Genomic DNA, 24,601 nt, shown 5'->3' on the forward strand with positions numbered 1-24,601 from the left:
TTACTAGTAAAAGAAGCTCATTATTAGGGGCTGAGTAAATAATTTGTGATGAATTGTTTACCACAAAAACTTATTCAAAATTCTTTGAAGGCTGATGTTTTATAAGAGCAAGCTAATTTGATTTGGTTCTCTGATTAGATGCATATTCAAGCGTATTGAATATAATACTAGCAACATATGAAATGCAATGTGTGAGAACTGGTTCACTATTACAAGTCCTAGTGAAAAGTAGTCAAAAACCTAAAGTTTACCAAAAACTGGCATTAAAGCCTACAGATACAGATAAATGAACACAAAATCAGCCAACTGTGATACGGGAAATTCTGTTCACAATCAGAGCATGCTTTTTGACCATACAGAATCCACAGAAGCCTGGCTTTCAGGGAAACTTGAATAGTGAAATAAATCTGTTTTCATTTGAATAGCCTAATACTCAGATTTTTTAATGGTAATTTTTGTTCTTATTTCATTTTATTTCGAAATGGAGAGCCCAATGGCAGGTGTTATTTAGCAGTTTTGCATTGGGAACAATTGAGAAACTTGACAATTTCCCATTTAGAGACTTTTTTTTAATGTAAAACCTTGGAATATCTCAAGGAGGTACGGAGCCAAATTCTCCTCTGCAGTGCCAGATTGTATAACAAGGGGAGTGGCCACAAATTGCTGCTTTGGAGGTTCAGATTGGATTTTAGGAAACAGTTTCTCACCAGAAGGCCAGTGCAACACTGGAACAATTTATCCAGAAAGGCTGAGGAGTCTCAGCCTTTGAAGGTTTTCAAGCCCTCTAGGCAGGTATACAGCTGAGCTGATCTAGTACTGAAGACAGCATTGCTTTAAGCAGGAGCTTGGTCTGGATAAGAGGTACCCCTTCTAATCAATATTTCCATGACTATATGAAACCTCTTCCTTGCAGTTTGAAGAAAAAAAAAAAGAGTAATATTATGTGAGTTAAGCTAGCCAGGTTCTAAGGACTGGAAGTGCTCAACACCTAGCCTTTTCAAAAGCAGAGATGGAGTTAGTGCCTACAGCATGAGGGGTAATTAAGGATTAAAGACTGGCATCAGAAAGCTATGAACTCTAATCTGTAATGAGACATTGCATCCCACTTGAACTTCTAAAAAGAGAAGCTGAACCTTTTATTTTAAATTAGTACTAAAGGTTATTCCACCCAAAAGATTCACAGTCAAGTTTTGCTCACAGCTTGATTTCAGAAATGGGGATGGCAACCAGGATAACCACAGCAGACAAATGTTTATTCAAATGAATAATGATCATAAGGAAAGAACTCCATGATGAATGAAAATCATTTAAGCAGGAGTGTTATTATAATGAAGATATGTTTTCTGGGTGTAGTTTTAGAATTAAACTGCCCTGGTAGCCAGCAAATTATAATAGGCTATCAGTAATATCCTTAAAGAATGTATTTTGCTGCATTACCCAGTAGCACTTCCTGGTTTTGCTCTGTGGTTTGTTTTTCTTTTTCCTAGTCTGGAATATTCTATAAAATAATTTCTGTATGTCTACACGAGCCTGTTAGTTTTGCCTAATGCAAGCACTAGGTCTGACTGCTTTGACTTGTAAACCATGTAAAGTACTTGTAGCCTGAGGCTGAGAAAACATAGCTGCCTTGACTGAGCACAGGTCTTGTCACAGTTGGGCAACTATGAGCAATCTAGTCCCTTTCAACAAAGAAAAAGTGGGAATTTAGGTGGTTTGTTTGCAATTGCCCCACATTGTGGAAGTTGGCAGAGATCCAGCGTGCCTAACACACATTTATGTGTTGAATTTAGATGAAGACCAGTGTCTTTGCAGGCCCTCTGGGTCTGAGCTCAGGACTAAAAATAACATTTCCCGACTGTGTGCAAATAGCCAGCTCCAACCTCTTGCAAAACTGCATTCAGTTCATATTCTTGAGCGATTGCCATCATGCTGGGAACCCCTTGAGCCTGTGGGAACACGGTACCACTGTACATTCACTCATTTCCTTTTTTCCTTTTACCGATATAGTGCTAGTTTGGTTTTATTCCTGACTGAAGGCTTTCCAGATTAAGGTCCATGGTGGTGTATGATGGTTTCTAGTTCGCTAAACATACAGCTACACTGCCATATATTCCATCTCCTGGACTCCTTCCTGGATCCTGGAACCTCGTTCATCCGTATATACATTAGTCCCTCAAGATGTGCCTTTTGCTTTGGATCAGCAGCTCCCATTTGAAGTGAATCTCCCAGGTGTCCCCACTTACTGTGCTTTGGTGTGATTTGTGATATAGTCTTGAACAGTGTGAATTCTTTTCTACTTAAATGAAAAATCAGGTTCAGGGCCACACTCAATCCAGGAGAACAAAGTAAAGATTTTCTGAAGGAAACCTGCTCCAGTTCTACAATGGATACAGTGGGCATGTGTCTCTCAGCAGCAAAAATTTCACTTTACAGACACATTTCTGTTGGTCTACACAAGTAGATAATGTAGATGTAGCAGAATAGCCAGAATCAATGACTTTTACTTTTCCTGATATTAAATCCAAATGTTACTAGGTAAAAATCACTTTTAGAATGATTCCTAATAGGCAGCAGGGACAAGGCACAGCCTGACTCTTCTACTATTTGCAGTCATCCAACATTATACTAGGAGACCTTATGGTCTTCAATCCTTCCACATGCTGTCGTACCACAACAGAGATCATGCAACACAGTCTTAATCTGAGGTTCTAAATACATAATTTTGATGAATTATGGTATATATTTTGTATATATTATTTTTCCATGAACTGAGAAAAAATGCAGGAAAATGATAAGTATGTTTTAGTTCCAGAGGCAAATGGTGTGGACTGCAGAGGAAACCTGTGCCAAGTGCTACACAAACACCAGTTTTCTTTAGAAACTTGTCCTGGGTAGTGTGAATAGGAGTTACTCCACATCACTTGTCCTAGAGATCACACTCCATGTTTGGCTGTCTTACTAGCGGTTATTTTCTTTTATAGTTTTTATTGATTTTTTTTTTCTTAAAAGTCTGCAACTTTCACTGTAATAAAGCAAAACAAAGTAATAATGTTCAGTGAATTATCAAGTCTAAAAAGATAAAGACTTGAAGTCCACATAAGTGTTAATGACAGTTTTTAAAATGCTTTTACTAATATGGGGAAAATGTTCCATTTGTCTCAATGTGAGACTTTTATTTCTGAAAATATCTCTGCTTTCTTAAGTAAGCAAATAAGTAATAAGCTCCTTTTCTGATAATTTCGTAAAAGTTGTACTTTAATTGGCATTTTAGAAAGTTTCCTCCTGACATAGTAGTGGTCAAATTGTTGCTCAAATACACGTATATGACTATTACTGTTCCTTTTCAAAAATAAGGATGTTTAACCTAGTGAAAAATGTAAATTTGTGGGGACAGTGATTCTATAAAGCCTTTGATTTTTCTCCTTCTCTCTTTTCTGGTTTCAGGTTATCACTATAATGACCTTGTATCTCCCCAGTACTTGAATCTGATAGCTAATCTCTCAGGTTGTACAGCACATCGACGAGTGAACAACTGCTCAGATATGTGTTTCCACCAGAAGTACAGGACACACGATGGAACATGCAACAACCTTCAGCATCCCATGTGGGGTGCTTCTCTGACAGCTTTTGAACGTCTGTTAAAGTCAGTCTATGAAAATGGATTTAATTTGCCTCGAGGGATTGAACCCAGGAGGCTCTCTAATGGTTATGCACTCCCAATGCCTCGCTTGGTTTCAACTACTCTGATTGGGACAGAAACAGTAACTCCTGATGACCAGTACACTCACATGCTCATGCAATGGGGTCAGTTTCTTGACCATGACCTTGACCTCACCGTAGCTGCCCTAAGTGAGGCCAGATTTTCAGATGGTCAGCATTGCAGTTCTGTTTGTACAAATGATCCTCCGTGCTTTTCGATTATGATACCACCAAATGATCCCAGAGTTCGAAACGGTGCGCGCTGCATGTTTTTTGTACGCTCCAGTCCAGTTTGTGGAAGTGGTATGACATCTCTCCTGATGAATTCTGTGTACCCCCGAGAACAGATCAACCAGCTGACTTCATACATCGATGCATCAAATGTGTACGGCAGTTCGGACCATGAAGCACTGGAAATCAGAGACTTGGCGAGTCAAAGGGGTCTTCTTAGACAGGGCATCGTACAGAGATCTGGCAAGCCTCTTCTTCCATTTGCCACTGGCCCACCAACAGAATGTATGAGGGATGAAAATGAGAGCCCAATACCCTGCTTTTTAGCTGGTGATCAGCGCTCCAATGAACAGCTGGGTCTTACCAGCATCCACACGCTGTGGTTTAGAGAGCACAACAGAATTGCCACAGAGCTACTGAAACTCAATCCGCACTGGGACGGTGACACAATATATCACGAAACACGCAAAATTGTTGGTGCAGAAATGCAACACATAACATTTAGCCACTGGCTCCCTAAGATCTTTGGAGAGGTAGGCATGAAGATGCTTGGCGAATATAAGGGTTATGATCCCAGTGTTAATTCTGGCATAACTAATGAGTTTGCAACTGCCGCTTTTAGGTTTGGTCACACACTCATTAATCCTTTTCTGTATCGACTGGATGAAAACTTTGAACCAATTCCACAAGGCCATCTACCTCTTCATAAGGCATTCTTCTCTCCGTTTCGGATTGTAAATGAAGGAGGCATTGATCCACTTCTAAGGGGATTTTTTGGTGTTGCTGGTAAGATGCGTGTCCCATCACAATTACTCAATACAGAATTAACAGAAAGACTCTTCTCCATGGCACGTACTGTGGCTTTAGATCTGGCAGCTATGAATATTCAGAGAGGCAGAGATCATGGAATTCCTCCCTATCATGATTTTAGAGTTTACTGTAATCTTTCTTCAGCTCAGACTTTTGAAGATCTGAAAAATGAAATTAAGAATCCTGAAATCAGGGAGAAGCTTAGCAGGTGAGCCTGAGGTGAAGAAAAACAGTCAATTATCTAAATGTGCATGCAAAATTAGTTATTAAATGCCTTATCTAGAAAAAGATATTTGTTAAGAAAGACTTAAAGGGATTTTAAGAAACATCTCTGTGAACAATAAGTTAATACATACAGTATGTGTTCAAGAAATTATTAATTTGATTTTGTAAATGCTGTTACATATGAGTGCTATTTCAGTGTAAGGTCATATTTAATGCCAGTCTCATGCAAGTAGTTACATGTTCAGTTCCATTCATTCTGAACAGTAAAACAAACTGCATTATCATTCACTGTAGTGCCATGTGAACCTCCTTCCCTACCAGTAATCTGTTCTTCTTTAGAGCTTCCGCGTTTGAAAATAAGTCTTCAGTTACCTGCCATTCCTAGTTTATCTGCACAAAATCAAAGAATTAGTCTCATCTAGAGTAAAAGAAGAAGTGTGTACAGAGGAGCAGGAAATAGAAGCTATAAACAATTCCAAGAAATCAGAAGAAAGATACTAGGAGAAAGGAAATTGTGGAGTAGACTTAGACCCCCATGGTGTTAGAGACACATACAACCTACATTGCAGGATTTCTTGCACATACACCCACAGGTTGTTCACAAAGGATGTAGCACTGGCATTTTTAATGTGATTTATTTGTATCTCTTGCCCTTAGCTTCATGACATACTGATTATTTTGTAATTGTAAAATATTTGTTATTCAATATTTGTGTTTTTCAATTTATAGGTTGTATGGGTCCCCACTGAACATAGACTTATTTCCTGCTCTAATGGTAGAAGACTTAGTTCCAGGGAGCCGTCTGGGGCCAACTTTGATGTGCCTGTTAAGCACACAGTTTAGGCGTATTCGGGATGGAGACAGGTAAATTGAAATACCATGGAAACCAAAATTAATTTTAAATTGAAGATGCTTAGTAACAGTTTCAATGTCATGTTTCCAAACTAAACTCCATTTTATTTTCATTTATGATTTTGAAATATAATTGAAAAGATGAAGAATACAGGTTTAAAACATTGTTAGAAGCCATGATTATTTTTAAAATCTCTTAATTTTTATGATGAGTATGTCATACTGACTCCCAAATAGCATAACAGCCAGCACATGCTGAATTTCTTTTTACCAGATATTCAAGTCACTTACCTTTTTGAAAAGTGGATGATACTTATGTCCTTTCATTGTTATTTAGTCATTTTATTGGCAAAGAGATTGTGGTTACCATCTCTGTTACTTAAGCATAAGTTGGAAAAGTATCACTCTGTTTATATAATCGCTATACATACTTCCTACAAGCAGTCTGTGCACCAAAAGAGTGTTAAAAGCAGACAGGTTAACCCAATCAACACAATTTGGTAACTGTTTTTTAATTACTTTATGTAATTATAGAACACATTATAAGCAATTTCTCATTTTCAGTTTCTGGTGTACCTGAAATAAGAGAATATTCATTGCTATTGTCACAGCAGCCAGATCTCCTTTACATACTTCCAGCATGCTCGTTCAGTATTTGCAAATCAACATTTCCCTCATTTTAACATAATTTGTGACCTAGAATCCTGGTTTTCTCATGGCATGAAGGTAGAAAGATTGAGGCTGATTAATCTCATCCTAGTGAAAGGGAAACAGAGGAAGAATTAGGAAATTACATTTGATTCACTTTTTGTATTGTTATTTTATTTATTTAAGTTATCACATTGCTACTTAGGATATTATAAAGGCTTTTTGATTTCTGTAGTCAATAAGTCAAACCTTTTTGTATGCTTTTTTAAAAGAAACACCAAACTTTCTTGCATAAAATCTGTTTAAAAATTAAGCTGTGAACCATAGAACTCTCATTCCTGAAGGCAGCAAGAGTAAAAGGAGAAATATATACCATATGAGCTCCACGTTACTGGTGACAAGTACTGAACACAGTATTGAAATATCTTTGGAAAACTGCCTGTTTGGTTTTTTTTTCACTAGCAAACTTGTCTTTTCTTTGAGATTACAGGTTATGGTATGAGAACCCGGGTGTGTTCACGCCTGCTCAGCTAACTCAGATCAAGCAGACATCTCTTGCCAGAGTTTTGTGTGATAATGGTGACAACATAACCAGGGTACAACATGATGTCTTTAAGGTGGCTGAATTCCCACATGGATATAGTAGCTGTGAAGATATTCCTAAACTGGACCTCAGGATGTGGCAAGATTGCTGTGAAGGTCTGTATACAGGTGGATTTGAGGGCATTGATGTATATGCAGTTTATTGAGTGTCCATTTTATTTAAAGAATATATTTTACTGTTGTTTGGGTTTTGTTAAGACATTACAAATTCAAATCTGGAGCGCAGCCCCATTAAAAGGCAGTCATTCCATATTTTATGTTCAATAGACACAGTATAAAAATAGCATAGATTTGAGCATTATGTGGTGTAGATAACTGTTTTCTTGTTTTCTTTCTTTTGTGGATAAATATTCTTGTTCGTTGCCATCTTCTTCAAAAGTTAGGAGAGTGGGGTGATTTGTTTTTCTTCAAAAATAACCTTTTATTCTTTTCCTGAAATAGCATTTACTTAGCTGAGTGAAGCACAGGACACTGCTTTGTGGCTTGTATGTTGGCTTCTGTCTCATATAGATTTTCTACACAGCCTGTCTTTAGCCAGCATCACATCAGACTTCACTGCATCTCCATCGTCATCATCATGGCTAGGCTTCGCAAACGAAGATTTGGGAAGGGCTCTACCCACATCTGCTACAAGCACGCTGGTGGCTAAAGAGGCCAATGCAAGATAGACAAATCCGGTTGCAAAAAGCACAGCAGAAAGACTCCTTAGACGGTATCAGCAAGACACGATTCTTTCTGCGTTGTCTTTTCTCCTCGAGAGTGATCCTGCGTGCGTTCTCAAAAGAAGCAACAGCATTATAGATGGTGTGTCTCCAGGCCTCTCGATTGGAAGCCAGAGTAGACCAGTGATGAAGATCAATATGGCCAAGGCTGAGATGTTGTTTCAGGGAGTCCTTGTATCTCCTCTTCGAGGCTCCTCTCTTGAGGCAGCCAGTGGCAAGTTCACCACAGAGCACGATGTTAGGGAGGCGGTGGTCCTTCATCCTTAAGACGTGCCCTGCCCAGCGCAGATCCGTTCTCAGCAACATGGCCTCAATACTTGAGACTGCTGCTTGTTCTAGAACAGATGTATTGGTTACATAATCTGACCAGTGGATGTTTAGGATTGTATGGAGACAGCTCTGATAGTAGCGTTCTAGGAGTCACAGGTGGTGGCAGTAAATGACCCATGATTTGGACCCATATAAAAGAGTAGACAGCACAATGGCTCTGTAAACACTGATCTTCGTGCTTTTCTTCAAGTGTTTATTTCACCAAACTCTTTTATAGAGTTTTCCCAAAGCTCTATATGCCTTTGCTAAACTGTTGTCTATCTCTCCGTCAGTCTTACCATCCGAGGAGATGAGGCTACCTAGGTAATTAAACTGCTGGACTGATTTGAGCTCTGATTGACCAGTGGTGATATGGGGATGATGGAAGACTTCCTGAGGTACAGGTTGATAGAAGACTTCTGTCTTCTTTAAGCTGACTTCCAGCCCCAAAAGCTCAGCAGCGTCTGCAAAGCAGGATGTTAAATGCTGCAGAGCTGCTTCTGTGTGGGCAACAAGGGCGGCGTCATCAGCATAAAGCAGCTCCTGGACAAGATGGTTTAAGGTCTTGGTGTGGGCCTTCAGTCGCCTTAGGTTGAAAAGGCTTCCATCAGTACGATATGGAATGTAGATACCATCCTGATCATCAAGGTCTGCCATGGCCCTATGGAGCATCATGCTGAAAAAGATTGTGAATAGGGTTGGTGCAAGAACACAGCCTTGTTTCACACCATTGGTAATTAGAAATGGCTCAGAAAGTGCATCGCCATATCTGACTTGGCTGCGCTGATCCTCATGGAGTGAGTTGGTCATTTTAAGGAACTTGGGGGGACATCCTAAACGTTCCAAAATCTGCCATAGACCTTTTCTGCTCACAGTATCGAAAGCCTTGGTGAGATCAACAAAGATTACATAGAGTCCTTTGTTCTGTTCCCTACACTTCTCTTGCAGTTGTCTGAGAACAAATACCATGTCTGTGGTACTCCTGTTGGCTCTGAAACCACATTGGCTTTCAGGCAGAATTCCTTCTGCTATGGCGGGTATTAGTTTGTTCAGAAGTATTCTTGCCAAGATTTTGCCAGCAGTGGAGAGCAGAGTAATACGGTAATTTGAACAGTCTGATTTAATTCCTTTCTTCTTATACAAAGTGATGATGACTGCATCTCGAAGGTCTGATGGTAGTTCGCCTAGTTCCCAACAGCGCACCACAAACTCGTGAAATTTAGCACAGAGTGCTTGGCCCCCATGCTTCCAGACTTCAGGTGGAATTCCATCAACCCCAGCTGCCTTGCCGATTTTCACCTGCTGTATGGCCTTAAGAGTTTCTTCTGTAGTAGGGGCAATATCCAATTCATTCTTCACCTGTTGCTGTGTGATGTACTGAATTGCTGAGTCTTGCACTACATGACTAGTACTGAAAAGAGTCTGAAAGTGGTTCAGACCATCGGTTCAGAGTGGAGGTTTTATCTGTTAGAAGTGTTTGACCATGGGTGCTGAGTAGGGGGCTTTGGATCGGATCGGCCCGTATGCTGTTTTCAAGGCCTCATAGAATCCTCTATAATCACCCGTATCTGCGCATAATCGAATTTTTCCTGCTAGATTGATCCACAACTTGTTCTGGATGTCACAGAGTTTCTGTTGGAGCTTGCTGCATGCAAGACAAAAGGCTGCTTTTCTTACATGGCAGGATAGCTGAGGAAGGTGTGCTTGGTGAGCAGTTCTCTTCTTCCTCAACAATTCCTGGATCTCTTGATTTTTTTCATCAAACCAGTCCTTGTTCTTCTTGAAGGAGAACCCTAAGGACTCTTCAGAGGACTGAAGGATGCTATTTTTAATATGTTGCCAAAGTGTTTCAAGAGAGGGATCTATGGAATGATCTTCTAGCCTAGTTTGAAGGTTTGCCTGAAAGCTGTCTCTCACTGTGGCTGACTGAAGATTGTTAACTTGGAGTCTCCTCCTTGGAATACCACCCCTTTTAGGTTTGAACTTAAGGTTGAAGTTAAGTTTACAGCGCACAAGTCGATGGTCTGTTTGGCATTCTGCACTAGGCATCACGCGGGTATGGTGGACATCGCGGGCATCTCTCTGTCGCACCAAGACATAATCAATGAGGTGCCAATGCTTGGATCTAGGATGCATCCAGGTTGTCTTCAGACTATTTTTCTGCTGAAAGATAGTGTTGGTGATGGTGAGCTGCTGCTCCGCACAGAATTCCAGCAGAAGGCGACCATTATTGTTGCATTTTCCAAAACAATGCTTGCCTAATACTTCTTTCTAGGCTTCAAAGTTCTTTCCTACTCTAGCGTTGAAATCACCAAGGATAATGATCTTATCATCTACAGGAACCTTTTGGGTAAGGCGACGCAGGTCGGCATAAAATTTATCTTTTTCAGCAGGGTCAGCTTGGAATGTTGGGGCATATATACTAAAGATGACAACATGTTGCTTGTTGTGTAGTGGAAGGCGTAAGGAGATAATGCGATCAGAATGACCTGTCGGCAGATTTTCGAGTTTAGGGACAATAGAGTTTATAATCATGAAGCCAACTCCTGAGACATGCCTTTCAGTTCTGGGTTTACCTGACCAAAAGAGTGTGTAACCAGCACCATGTTCTCTAAGGCTGCCTTCCTAATGGAAACAAACTTCACTGAGAGCAGCAATGTCGATGTTGAGACGTGACAGTTCATGGGTAGTTAGGGTAGAACAACGCTCAGAATGTCCACTATCGGCAGTATCAAGCATGGTTCTGATGTTCCAGCGTGCAAGTGTCAATTTGGGTACACCTTTGAAGGCAGGTGTATGCCTTTGTCTCTTAATCTTTGTTTGACTGCAATTAGAAAATACTAAATTAGAAATTACTAATTAGAAATTACTAAAAAAACCATTGTGCAGGCTCGAGGGCTATACCCACATCTGTAAAGCCCTGTAGCAACAGGCGAGGGTTGAAACGGCAGGTGATGAGGTGCACTGGAAGCTGCAGACCCAACCCTGCATACAGGACATTGGTTGTCTGAAACTGACCCCAGAGATGACATTCTCTTTGGGCAGCACCCTGAATGACCAAGGAGCCTTTTTCAAGGAGAGCACTTCTTGCTCCACACGGAGAGGGGCCTAGAAAAGGTGGCCTAACCAAAGCTCATCTCCACCTTTCACCCGGTTACTTAAACGCGACCAACGGGCATCACTGCATCTGTGACATAGTTAAAATCCCTTCCTAAGAGAGTTTTCTCGATCATGCAGAATGATTTTCAGTAGCATCAAAAACAAAATACTTCAGAGGAAAATGACGTCTCTTTTTTGAGGTCTCCTTGACAATGTTGTTATCATTTTCTTTTAAGAAAACTTGAATGGCATGCCCAGGCTGTAAAAGTATATTCAGGAATTTTGGGAACTTAGTTGTTGAACTGTGACTATCTAGAAATTGCTCTCAAACAAATTATTAATTGGAGAAAACTTGCTCTTGAGAAGATAATGGTACTATTAGTTTATCATAATTACCAAACTCCAAATTAGCATATATGTATATGAATCTTCTAGCTTTCAATACCAATATCTTGTAGATTTTCTGATGAAAAGTATCAAGATCTGTGTTTTTTGTGTTTTCTACTGCTGATTCTCTTGAGTTTGCTACTGCTGAGTCTGCTATTCAGTATTCTGTCAAAAGATATGCATGAATAAAGAATCACTGGATTGCATTTCTGAGAGAAGTCACAATCTTTCACTACTTTCTATTTAACTCTTTTGCTAAGATGTAGTTGTCCCCAATGACAAAGAATTATTTTGTGATACAGCTCAGAATTTAAGGCGAAAGGTAAAAGTTAAACTGATGGAGAATGTCCCTGCAATCTATTACAGATACAGTAAATACTGAGGAAGGATTCTAAGTGATGTGACTGTACCATAAGAACAAACTCAGATATCATTAAAAATAAAAAAAAAGTAGATAGAGATTTACTATTCAAAGTTATTGCACATCTTAGCTTTTAAACTGGCTAGTGTATTATCTTGTAAGGTAAACAAGCCTTTAAAAAATAAATCACTCTTGTCTTGGGTTAAAGACAATATTGCCAGGGAAGCAGGACCTTAGATGGAATAGAGAGCCCCCTTTTCCTCAGACCTAATGTGAATTTCAAAATCAATTGACACTCATGAGGGAGGAAATTGCCGCGGTCCAAAAGTGGGCGGGGACCTTTTATCAGCTCGGGATAAAAGGTCTTTTATCAGCTCGGGAGGGGAAAGGGCCAGAACATAGGGCGGAGCATGAGACAGACAAGCGGGGGGACAAACCAGGATAGGGACACGGGCATAAGAGGGAGGAACGTGGGAGGAATCGGGGAGAGAAGGGGCGAATGGAGGCTGTCCCCTCTCTGCAGCTTCTCCAGCCAATTTGCAGGACATGCCTGGGAAATACAAATTCTGGGGAAGCATACAATGTGTATATACATAATAACTGTAAAGTCTGTATCATAAAGTCCTTTCAGTCACTTGTACATCTTTTTCCACTTCTGAGATTTTCCCCATTCTGATTCCTGGTCCTTCACAGGAAATAGAAACAGAAGTAACAATTTTTACTAAAAAAAAAGACAAAACAAAAGTCAAAACCAAACATGAAACAAGAAACAATAACAAAGAAAGAACATCACCCAGAAAAACACACTTCATCCACCTCTGTGTTGTTGAGCTGGTAAGCGGCTTTTCTTTAGTACAGTTACAGCCGCAACGAGAAGGTGGCACTGGCAGGCTTTCCTGGCAGTGGTGGGCGCTCTGGGGGCTCCGGCTCTGGCGGCTGCTGTGGCTGCAGGCAGGTGTATGTGGGGTCTGCAGGGAGGGTCAGTGCAGGTCCAATGGGCATGGGAAACCAGCAGGTCAGGACAGTGAGGCAGTGCCATGCAAGGCAGACACCTATAGCAAGTAGGAAGTGGCAGAGCCGCACTGGAGCTCCCGAAGTTGTTGCTGCAGTGGTAGGTGCGGGGCACTGGCAAGCACAGCTGCATCTGCGGCAGCGAGCCAATGTGGGGGCTGCGGAAGCCAGGCAGAGGTTTCATGAATCCCTGCAGGCACCTCCTTGTCAGAATGCTGGATAGAAGGAAAAAGAGCTGCTGTGGCGGTTGACACATGGCAATTCCAGGCAGCAGGGAGCTGATGGAGCATCTACAACGGTCTGCACCAAACAGCAAGAGAGCTATGGCGGGCACAGCTCTTGCTTTTAATCCGTCTTGTTCTCATATCAGTTTGCACGGTGTTATGCTCTGGATTAAGCTATAAACTGCCCAGAGCAGTTACATTTTTATTTAAGACTTTATAAAAGCCTTTTGGTTCATTATAATCTCTAATTAGCATCTGGAGAAAGAGTCACACACTCTTCTCTGAGAATTTCTTTTTAATTTAGTGACAATAATAACATATTTCGGCAAAAGGTTGTTTTTTTTTTCTTTTCTCCTGGCAAAACCTGCTTTTTGTGAGGGGTTTATTTTCTTTTGCCAAAACTGTATTTTTTTGCTGAAAATACCAAATTTTGCCCGTTTTTCCTCAGCACCATTTCTGAGGGCTAGAAAAACTTAAAATGAAAAGAGAAAAAATAAGTTTCCAATATTTTTGCAAGTGTTGAAACATTGGCCAGAAGCTGACATAATTTAACAAAAATAATTTTCTCTTTGCTTTTCAAGACTAATGCCACCTTTGTCGCCATTTTAAAAATGTTGTGCTCCAGTTAAGCTATAAACTGCCCAGAGTGGTTACATTTTTATTTAAGACTTTTTAAAAAAGCCTTTTGGTTCATTATAACCTCTAAATAGTGTCCAGAGAAAGAGTCACACACTCTTCTCTAAGAGAATTTCTTTTTAATTTAGTGAGAAAAATAAGATATTTTGACATAAGTTTTTTACAGGAGTAAAATACAACCAAGAAAAAAGCATTTCACTAAAACATTCAGCCCAAAGACCCATTCCACAGAAAATACCCACTAAAAACAATCAATATACCAGCTTTAGTAAAGCACAATTCACTGGTTTTAAGTTACCCACAAGAGAAGGAAAAGAGTAACAGAAGAAAACAGATTAAAAGGAAAAAAGAAAGACAGAAGGAGAGAGAAACAAGAGGAGAAAATAATTACAAACAAGATTTGATAGTTCACACCATGTCAGCTGGAGAGGGAGGAGAGAGAGAGCGCGCGCATGGAGTCCCGTGTATTTATAGAGTTCAGTTTTCCCTCCCAGGCGGGATATCCCATCAGCGCCTTCCAGGCCAGAGTGAGTTGTGCTGTAGCAGTCACAGGCTCCAGGGATGTGCTGTGGGCGGGCTACCAGGCAGTTTTGCTTTGACTGACAGCCCGGCTGCAGGGCCCGCAGCTCTGCCCTGTGCTCTGCGTGGGCAGCAGGCCTTGCCTTCAGCCCTGCCCTGTGCCCTCAGCACAGGCCTTACATGCAGGCCTTCGGGCTCTGCCGTGTGCCTGCAGGTCCAGGCCCAGCCCTTCCCCCCACACACACACACTCACAGTGAGTTGGTTGCAAACCGTATCAATAATTGTGAGATTCGGATCCAGGACCTCACATGCAGGATCTGATCTCCCCTGCCACCCCTGGTCCCATGGTGGCACACACCTTAAAGCGCTGGCCCCTCTCCCCCGGAGGGGATGGGGGAAAATGTGCTGAACACTCTGTGCTTTTATTTCGTTGTCAGCAATCGCCCTCACTTGGTGGCAATGGCAAAATTCAAGCAGGGACTTTAAATGTGTAACAACACTCTAAGAATATTCTTCCCTGGAAGACTCAGTTCAAAATAAAAGTTATTTGTGTGATACTAGCAGAAATAAATACTTTAGGTTTCAGTGAAATCTTGTACAATATCTCCCAAATATAATTTCTTTCAGGCCTTACTCTAATTTTTATAGCTTTTTTTTTTTGAAGGCTTTTCAGATTTTTTTTAAAAAATATTTACCAAGTTTGCCATTCCCAAATTAATAATAATAGCTTATAAAAAATCTAGATATAATTGACACATTGCAATTTTAATACAAAGACTTCCAGAATCTCTTAAAAAAATCCCTGATGTGCCAGAATTGAGAGAAAATCAGTTATCACTCTTCAAGTGCTTTACTGTAAATGAAGCATATTCTGCCTGTTCAGGATAAGTTCACTTTGGCATGGCTCATGAAACTTGACAGACAGTTTCAAAAATACAATTTTTTATCAATTTGGAAAAATAGTAAAACTGTTCTGATAAATTATGTGTTGATTCTCTAAATGTTATGTTATCACTGAGCCTTTTAGAGCAGATGTTATCTTTGGAAAGTCTTTAGAGTATTCATCTGTTCAACAACCTAGCTTGTATTTTCATTCAAGAATGTTGCTACCAGAGGGTACCGCTGGATGCAGTACAGTCAGACAACTGCGAAGCCAAAGAAAGAGTAAATAATTAATGTTCTTTAAAAAATTGCCTATATTTATCCCCTACTTCTGAACTCCTGAAGCCTTGCAGAGGTTAATGAGGAAAAAGCAAAGTATGCATGGCTTGAACTATTTTCTTGCTTGGATGAATGACTGTGACATTTTCTGTGGGAATCTAGTTTAAGCAACTAATTTAAAAAGTTTCTTTCCTTCCATGGCACTAGGGACTCACCACTCCTCTGAGTTGGAGAGCGTACAGTCGGGAACGGCACTTTGAGTTGTATACATTGTGGGGGTTTGTTTCTTTGAATTTATTATTGGTTATTATTTAAAAGAAAAAAGTTAAACCATTCTCCATATTTAAAATGCTTCTAATTGTTTTGTAGTTGAAATTACCCTAAGTTAAAATTTCGAGTGTAGAATACCGTGCATTGCACTTTACGTATGTTTCATTAGTGACCCATATGTTCAGCTGTTCCAGCCTGGTTTGAAACACATCTAGTTTTATTATCTTTCCTGTTTTGTTAAAAGTAAAAATACTTTTCTATATGAAAAATAGAAAAAACTTCTTAGTTACCATAAGCTATCTTGTAGATTTCTTAAGTAAAGCTAGTATATATTATAAAGCAAGGCATTATTCCTCTTTATAATAACAAAATTATAGATTTCAATTAACAAATTCTACAACAGAATTACTAGTTTATGATGGAAAAAAGTAGGGCGTCCACTGAAGTACACACGTTTTCTTATGTTTTCCTTCACTTACTACCTTTCTTTGTCTTGTCAGAGATGATGAGTAATTGCTGGGTTTACTGGGTTACTTTATTTGAGCAAAGTAGCATTTGAGCTTCAGATTTTCCAAATAAGAAAATTTTGGTGCTTTTTTTCAGGCTGTCTAGTGCAAAAAGTGTATTTTGATTTTGTTTTTTAAAAGTACTCAGTGTACACTTTTGTGATCACTCAATTGTGAGTCTTTAAAAATTTCACACTTTTTGAGGGTGGTTTTTTTTCTAAGTTGAAATGAAAAATTTCTTTCACCTTTTGTTTTATGTCAAAACTCATGAAGTTTCACATAGACCTAGGAGGTATTCTGCCTCAGGACTGCCTGTGGGGAAAAGGACTCTCATTGCTGGCTGTGAAGCCACCAGCTGCTGGCTGCTGCAGGCACATGTGGCTGCGAGCAGCTGTTGAACTTCTGGAACAGTCCTGCCTTTCCCTCTCCTTTTCCCCCTCCCCACCCCAGGTTGCCACGGGTTTCTTCACCACCACCACCACCACCCCTGACCTGGGGAACTGGGACTTTGTTTTGTTTCTTCTGAAAGTTTATGATTGCACCATTTGTTGTTTATTCAGATTTTTTTAATAAAAAGCTGTTCTTTTCCTTTTCCACTCTTCCACCTGAAGTTTCTTAATTTCTAAGTTGTAATCTTGTTAAACTAAGACACTCTTCTATTAGATACTGTTCTTTTTTTAGTTTAATTCAGGAATATGACCTTATATAAATTCTGATTAGATGTGTTTAAATCTCACTGAATTTCATTAGAAGAGTTAAGACATAATCTGAATGCATTTATGTGTGGTCTTCTAGTAGATTAGGCCTATATTTATGAAGTCCTGTATTTTAAGATCAGACCAACAATTATGCTGTCTGTTGCTTCTCTACTGACCACATTACCTCTTATTAAGCACTTTTCATTATGCCCTTTCATCTTCAATGAAAATACTAAGCAATGCTGTGCTAAGCACTAAATTCTGTGGAATATATGATGGAAATAACATTTTAAAATGTTACCAGCACACTTAGTGTGAGACTGGAAGTTCTTTTGTGACAATGGAAATTGTTCACCAAGGACGCCTCAAAATACCAAAAGTATGCAATTTATGCCTGAAAACATTTTCTGTTTACACAGAAAATTATTTTTACTTTCTACATTCAAATGTATCTTTTTACATTTACATTTACATTTAAAGAGAGTGTCTTCTCTACCATTTTTTTCTGAGATGTTTAAGAAATGTTTATACAAAATACACCTGTTCCAATCTGAGCAGATTACTGTTGGATTTAACACCACCATATTACATTTTTTGCTGCTGTTTAATGTATCATTTGTTAGAAAGTCTTATTCAACAGAAGAAATTTAGAAATGCAGGGCAATGTGAAGGGATGTGGCCTGTTTAGCAATAACAAAACCAGCTATTTTGGGTTAGGGCTTCATTTCATGTAAAAAGTCATTTTCCTGTATTGTGCAGTTTGTCAGTAACTGCTTTATGAAAACATCTGCTCAAAAAATATTTTTACATCAACCATTTTCAGTGTTTCTCCTCTACTTCACTGCTCCCACTGGCATGACTACAGGTGCTTAGATATGTACAAATGCTTGCAGTTACAGAAATTTAATTCACTACAATAAATCTCAGAGAATCAAGCTGTTATCAAATAGATATTTATATGTGCTTTTGTTCACTTTTCTTTAGTCTCTCAAGTTGTTTTAATTAGAATCTACTGTTACATTAATTCTCCATGGCCCAGATTTTGAGGAGTGATTCATGGGGAATTTAGGAGTGTTCAGTAATTTAGGAATGTCAGGGATTTTATTATCTAATTTACATTATAGGTGCATTTTCAAAACCTTCTGGGAAACAGGGCATTCGTATAGAGATGGAAATGCCAGTTTCTTTATGGAAAGGGTTGTTAAACATTAGAATGGACTACTGAGGGAGATGGTGAAGTCACCATTCCCTGGAGGTGTTCAAGAAACAATTGGACATGGCACGTAGTGCTGTGGTCTAGTTGAGAAGGTCAAAGGTTGGACTCCATGATTTTGAGGTCTTTTCCAAACTAAATGATTCTGTGATTCTGTAAATGGATGGTCTTGACGCTTCCAGTATAACAATACCTTATGTTGCTTTTAAACATTCACTTTTTCTGCAGAAAATAAATTGGAGTGGGTATTGCTAATTTGGGGACATTTTAGATAGGCTTAAAAAAAGGGAAAATTTTAGATTTATTTTTCTTATTTACTGCTATTGCTAAAGTATTCTTCATTAAAAATAAAATAATTTTTAAAAAAGTGTAAAATATGAAATTTCTTGGTTTAGGCTTTCTGAAAGCTAAAGCATTCTGTCCTGCACCTCTCAGCAGTGGCAATCCAATTTGTTGTACCTGAAACAGAAACGAAGAACAAGAGTTGTTAATTTGGCAAGACATATATGAGTCTTTAAAAACCACAGAAAATCAGGTGTGTGTACTTAAAGCTGTCACTGAACATATGGTTCTCATATTTACTGGCCTAAGGTGATTAAACCTTCCCAGGATTTCAAACCTTTGTTTCTAAAAATCAATTTAGGAATAAAAAAAAACAATGGGCCATTGTGTTATTGTACAAAAAAAATTATCTATATTATGCAAGATGACCTTGGCAGTTATTAAACAAAGCGGGATAGTAGAAACCTTGCACATAGTGGGAGAAACTTAAGTTTTTGTGACACTCAGGAAAACTTTAAGCAACACATTGCTTTAAGAAAATAATTCCTCTGACCAAAGATAGTTCTTTCTCCCTTCAGAGTGTGACCCTTTTTCTCACTGTACTAAATATAGGAGTGTCTAAGGGTGTTCTAAAATGCCTTCATGCAAAGCATCTGACAGACACATCGGTCTGTTCCCATCTGAAAGTGCTTAGTTTCTGAGTGGGCAGCAAGAAAATTATGTGAGAAACAGCAGAACACATATAAAGAATGAACAATATGTTGGCAGCAAATGCCATCTAGTTCTTCGGGGATGCTGTTATAGCAGGAAGGTAATGAATTTTTAAAGAACTGTAAGGAAAGAAAAGGGAAGGGGAATTGTGGATAACTTGTGTTCAAGAATGATCTGTAGGTATTGTTTTTGTACTGAAATTCAATCAGTACTTCTATTTTTTTTGCCATTCAATTTTTTTCTTTCTGTCCTAAGTGATATTAAGCCATGGACAAACTTAATTTTTTCCTAACAGGGTAATTGTAATAGTCTACTTTAAATCCAGTGTAATTAAAAGTAGTCCAAGATGCTTATTTTTGTATACTCTGAGCAACTTTACATTCTGCAGTAATTTTTGTTAATACTTTAGGTATTCAATCCAAGATTCAGAAAAATATTGACTTTCTGAACTAATTTGTTTTGGTGCAGAGAAACTTATGGAAAATTGCTCCTTCCATGTTCAATTGCTTTCATGCCTCATTCTGCTAATACCAGACTTAGCTGGGATATGTCCATGGCATCCTGTATTTCCATCTTCCCTTCTGTTTTAAGAGACTCTTCTTTTAAATGTTGATCATGCTGTTGGTTCCTGCTTCAGCTTGGCCCGTTATGACTTTTAGCTTTAAAGCTTCTGTGAACAGAAATGAAAACTTTTTTCTCATTGTCTCCTTTCAAAAGTGCTGTTGCAGTTTTGCTTTGTTTTCTTTTTATTTTTTAAATGAGACTCCTTCCAAATACTTACTGTGTTTGGAAGGCTAAGTGAACTGAAGGAAAGACATACTTCATCCTGTCAAGCTGTCCTTTTAGGATTTTAGCAGAAGATTTCTGTCGTAGATTATTCTCAGGCTTGAGATTTTCACTCTGTGGTGGAAAGAGCTTTAGAGTGTAGTGATACCTTCAAATTCCTGAAATTTGGAAATGGGGCTGGTCAACCTATAAAGTATTTGCAAACGTTCTCCAGGATTTAATTATAAATTCTCTTTCACATGGCAAAAATAACAAATAATAATGCCTGGGATAGATGAGGAAGCCAAAGGGTGGTTTTGCTGTCATTGTTTTGCTTCATATGTAACTGCCCCTTTTGAAAAGTAGAAAATAATTAAAAGCCAAGAGCGTGGAAAGTTCAGAAGTGAAAAGAATAGTTAAAGTAGCACTGGATAGGTTTGTAAAAATAGAGTTTATCCCTTTGTTTCACACTAAAAAGCTGGTCTGTGAATAATCAGATTCTCTGCATCCAGCTAGCTTAAGTGTTGTAACACTGAGACATATTCATCTGCCATCAACTGATTCCAGAAGGATCAACTGAATGTATGACTTGCCTTTATCAATTCAGAAGACAATGCAAACCCATATTAATATTATAACTGCTGAAATATACTGTTGTTTATAATATGCAAATTCTTGTCTAATTTCAGACTGTAGAACTAGAGGACAGTTTAATGCATTTTCGTATCACTTTCGAGGAAGACGTTCTCTTGACTACAGCTTTCAGGAGGACAAGCCCCTGAAGAAAATGAAAATGTCCAAAACAGTAAGGTGAGATTTTTTTTTTTAAGAAGTATAAAATCCCATTTGTTTTCAAAATGGAATGAAACTGAATCATTTCTTTCTAAGTGCACTGTTTTCCAGTGCCTGCTTTTTCAAGCATTTCAGTTCTTCATTCTGACACTTCTGCATCTCTGCTAACAAAAACCCACTTTTTTTCAAGCTCAAATTTGTGTAAGACTCTTTGTGAGTGACATAGCATAGTGCTTTTGTTCTGCCTGTGCTTTTCATGAAAAAACTCAGTAATGAAGCATAATCTGGGGACTTGAAATCCCTCGTTCCTACTGTGCCAGCGGTAACCAAACTAAATTATTTCATTTCCTCTTTGGAGGTTCTAGTTCCTCCTGTAGAAATGGAGAAAACCAAGTCTTGATTACACTGGCTTAAAAATTTGTGATAACAGTAAGGATGGCTTCTGGTACCAAAATACTCAGAACAGGAAAGGAGAACAGTAGTGCTACAGACAATATTGTTTATAACTCCCTAATCCTCAAAATACTGTGGCAGGGAAGTAAATCACAGTGTTGGTCACAAATTGTCAGCTGCACAGGGTCCCTGCCCCTTCCAGGTTATCAAAACTTACCTATGAATTAGTGACATGAAATGAGTTCTGCTCAGACCAAGCATTTCTTGTGAAGATCCTTCATGATGAGCTTTTTTGAATTATAGCTCTTTCCATTTAGCATACATTCTTTTAGCAAATAAAATTATGTACTTTGTTGATGATGACAACCAGGCAAAGTCTACCTACTCTGGCAAGGAAAGCATCTAGACAGATGCATAGACAGGTAAATGTATTTCAGCAATTTCAAATACTCATGTGGGTGTTCTAGCACTTGGAGAAACACCACGATTATTTCACTTAATTGATAGGAATCTGTCCTGAAGTAACAGAACCTTTAGGTGTTTAAGATTTTAGACAAGAGAAGACAACAGCTAAGTATAAGCTGGCTTATAGATAATATGAAAAGGAAGGTTCCTTTAAAGTAATCATTAAAGAAGTATGCTTTGTCTGTCTTTTCAAGTGAACTGGTAGCAGAACAGCAGTCACTTTTTAAGGATGCTAGTTGCACAGTTCTAAAAATGTAAAAGGGTTAAATTAAATAAAAATGAAAGCAAGAAAAAATAAACACTTGTGTCTGAGTAGGAGCTTGTTCTGTTAGCTTGCTGTTTGACTGTGTTTCAGAAATCTTCAATAGTCCAATTACTAATTAGGAATACAGAATTGGAAATTTACAATACTTTATTTGTAGCATAAATAAAACTAAAGCAACCTGTCTTTAATATTTCCATCAGTTCTCTTGCTCATTGTATTTAAATTGTATTTGTGGTGAGAAGATTCTTTTTCTCCTTTCTTTTTTTCCTCCTCATTTTCAATAACTTGACCAGGTGGGGAAGATTAAACATTTTGTTATACAATAGCAGCTGGTTTACTTGAATTTTGGCATGTTATGTTGTTTAGAGTTCTTTTTCTTTAATTTAGATGAAAAACTATGAGAAACTAAGTAGCTTGAACCCCTGCCAGTAAGTGCTGTTTTAATTTATGCAGAAATATTATAAATCATGAGCCCTGTTATATGGGAATTTCTTTGCCTCTTCATTTTTTGGGGTATCCCTTTGAACCAGAGATGACATGTTAACAAAATAGAAATGCTTGTATGGATTCAAGGATCTTAATCTAATAAGTAACTTAGAAATTAGTGTTATCCTTGGTTTTGAATTCACGTTTTGTTAAGTGGTGCTAGATAATAAATTATTATTTATGGACAATTCTTTTGATTGCTCCTTCTCATCAACAGATTGAATTGATTAACAGAATTTAGGGTTGCACATCTGTTAAGAGATATCACCTGAAAAGTGCTACAGACAAAAGACTTTATATTTTGTGTACTGTAGTCAGTACAAATGTTAGTTAAAATGGGACACATTTTAATCCTTCATATCTAGAAGGATTTCTCATGTCTGCTTTTGTATTGGAGGCTCAAGAGTGAATTTAAGGTGATGCTCTACAGTGTCACTGATGACAACTTTGTGTGTACCCCTGTATGAAATACGTAATTTTTCTAAGTAGAAGAAATTCCCTGTTGCTGACGATGTTAACAATAATTCAGAGCCAGAGCTCACCTGTCCTGAGTCTGTCTTCAGCACCAGTGGGTCTTGCATACTGTTGTGGTTCCTACTGTTCCTACATTTGTTAGTTGCTCTTCTTTTACATTTTTGCTAGGTGTTCCAAAATATCTAGCCAAATAAAAATGAGTTAGATGAATATCCTGACTTGGCATTCATTTGTTGCAGTTCTGTGAAACAGAGTAAATTTTTTCGTAATGCCACATCAGCATCTAATGAAAATAGAAATGTACCTGCAGTGAATGACTTCAAAGAATTTGTTTTGGAAATGCAAAAAACTATTTCAAGCCTCAGAAATCAGGTAAGATGCTATAATGAACAGTGTCTAATTGTAGATTTAATTCATAATGTTTTCCTAACACCACTCGTATTATTTAGACATCCCTTGCAGCCAAAATCCACCACATAGTATCTCAAACAGAAAACAACACAGAACATGTTGTGTTATTATTCTTTATTTCTATGTTCTTTTGAAATCATACTGAAGTACTCTACAACTAGACGCTCTTGACTTTTTGAACCTGAAGCCTTGTGTAACCATTGTGTGCTAAACATGGAATTAGCCTTTCTCTAAAAATTTTTGTGTAGTGTTAATAAAATCTTTTTTCCTATTTGAAATGTATATAGAATCTATGTAAAGCTATGATTAAAATGTAACCTTCATAGGAAGTAATATGCCAGGCTACAGCTGTAAATATTGTTAAGATCTAGATCACTTAAAGAAGACTTTTACGATATTTGCAAGTATACTCTTTATTAAGCCATAGTGGAATTCCATTTTTAAAATGTACAACATATAGGAGATAGTAAAAAATCAAAGTAAACATTTGTAATTAAGGTGGGTTTTTTAAAAAAAATCACCTCCTTTTCAAAACATTTTTGACAATTTAAATTTTCCATATATAACACATGTAGTTTTGTTCTCTTTGTATGCTCTAGCTGAATATTTCAATGGTAGGAAAGATATATTTTCTGTTAGCTTTCTTTTGAAAGACTGACTCCGTAGATATTACTTGTTTCTAGTTTTTTAGCATTATGAAAACTAAGTAGTGAGAAGAAAAACCCAGAAAAGTATCTAACACGTATTATGTAGATTAAGAGAAAAGACAGAATACCTTGCACAAATAAAAACCTTCAACTTTTTTATTAACTTTTTTAAATGTTTTCAGATAAAAAAACTTGAATCACGCCTCAGTAATTCTGATTGCACTGATGAAGAGGGTAAATCATATTCCAGCAATGAAACCTGGAAAAGGGACCCTTGTACTGTGTGTGAATGCAAAGTAAGTATTTGGAAATTCATTTTGAGATAGAAATTATGTTAGTTTCTACTTCTAAAACAGCAGTCCCAGTTTTGTACCTGCCTGGGTAATATTTGCTAATTGTTTTTTATGGATCTTCAGTTATTTTGTGCAGAAAATTATATTTTCAGATATCCCTGCCCTTGACACTGTTTTTCAATCCAGCCTTTATCTATCTTAATTATATTTCCATTTTCATTAATATATAGTTATATGGGTAGAATTAACTGCAAAGTGGGACATTTCCTGAAAAAGTCTACTAAAATGCATAAAAATCAGTAAAAGCTCGTCTGACTTAGTGCTGGACTTTAATTTTCTTTTATCCTAGTAAAATTTTTAGAAAGTTAATTAAAGAAATATGTGGTGCTTGGTACCCCAGTAGCACCTTAAGAGGGTATATGCTGCTTCATT

The 24,601-nt window shown here is 38.1% G+C and overlaps 1 protein-coding gene across 2 annotated transcripts in view; it reads left to right on the forward strand.

Moving 5' to 3' along the window:
• PXDN (peroxidasin) overlaps positions 1–24,601 on the forward strand; it is a 91,644-nt gene that overhangs the window by 63,938 nt on the left and 3,105 nt on the right. For both annotated transcript variants that reach the window (XM_051778077.1, XM_051778078.1), the window contains 6 exons: positions 3,445–4,948; positions 5,695–5,829; positions 6,956–7,164; positions 20,633–20,753; positions 23,058–23,190; positions 24,059–24,172. In XM_051778077.1, coding sequence (XP_051634037.1) covers positions 3,445–4,948; positions 5,695–5,829; positions 6,956–7,164; positions 20,633–20,753; positions 23,058–23,190; positions 24,059–24,172 — 2,216 coding nt within the window. The remainder of the gene's footprint in view (positions 1–3,444; positions 4,949–5,694; positions 5,830–6,955; positions 7,165–20,632; positions 20,754–23,057; positions 23,191–24,058; positions 24,173–24,601) is intronic.

This window comes from Manacus candei, unplaced genomic scaffold, assembly GCF_025592945.1.
Source record: "Manacus candei isolate 608988 ecotype Guabito, Panama unplaced genomic scaffold, ASM2559294v1 h1tg000011l, whole genome shotgun sequence".
In the NCBI taxonomy this organism is placed as follows: Eukaryota; Metazoa; Chordata; class Aves; order Passeriformes; family Pipridae; genus Manacus; species Manacus candei.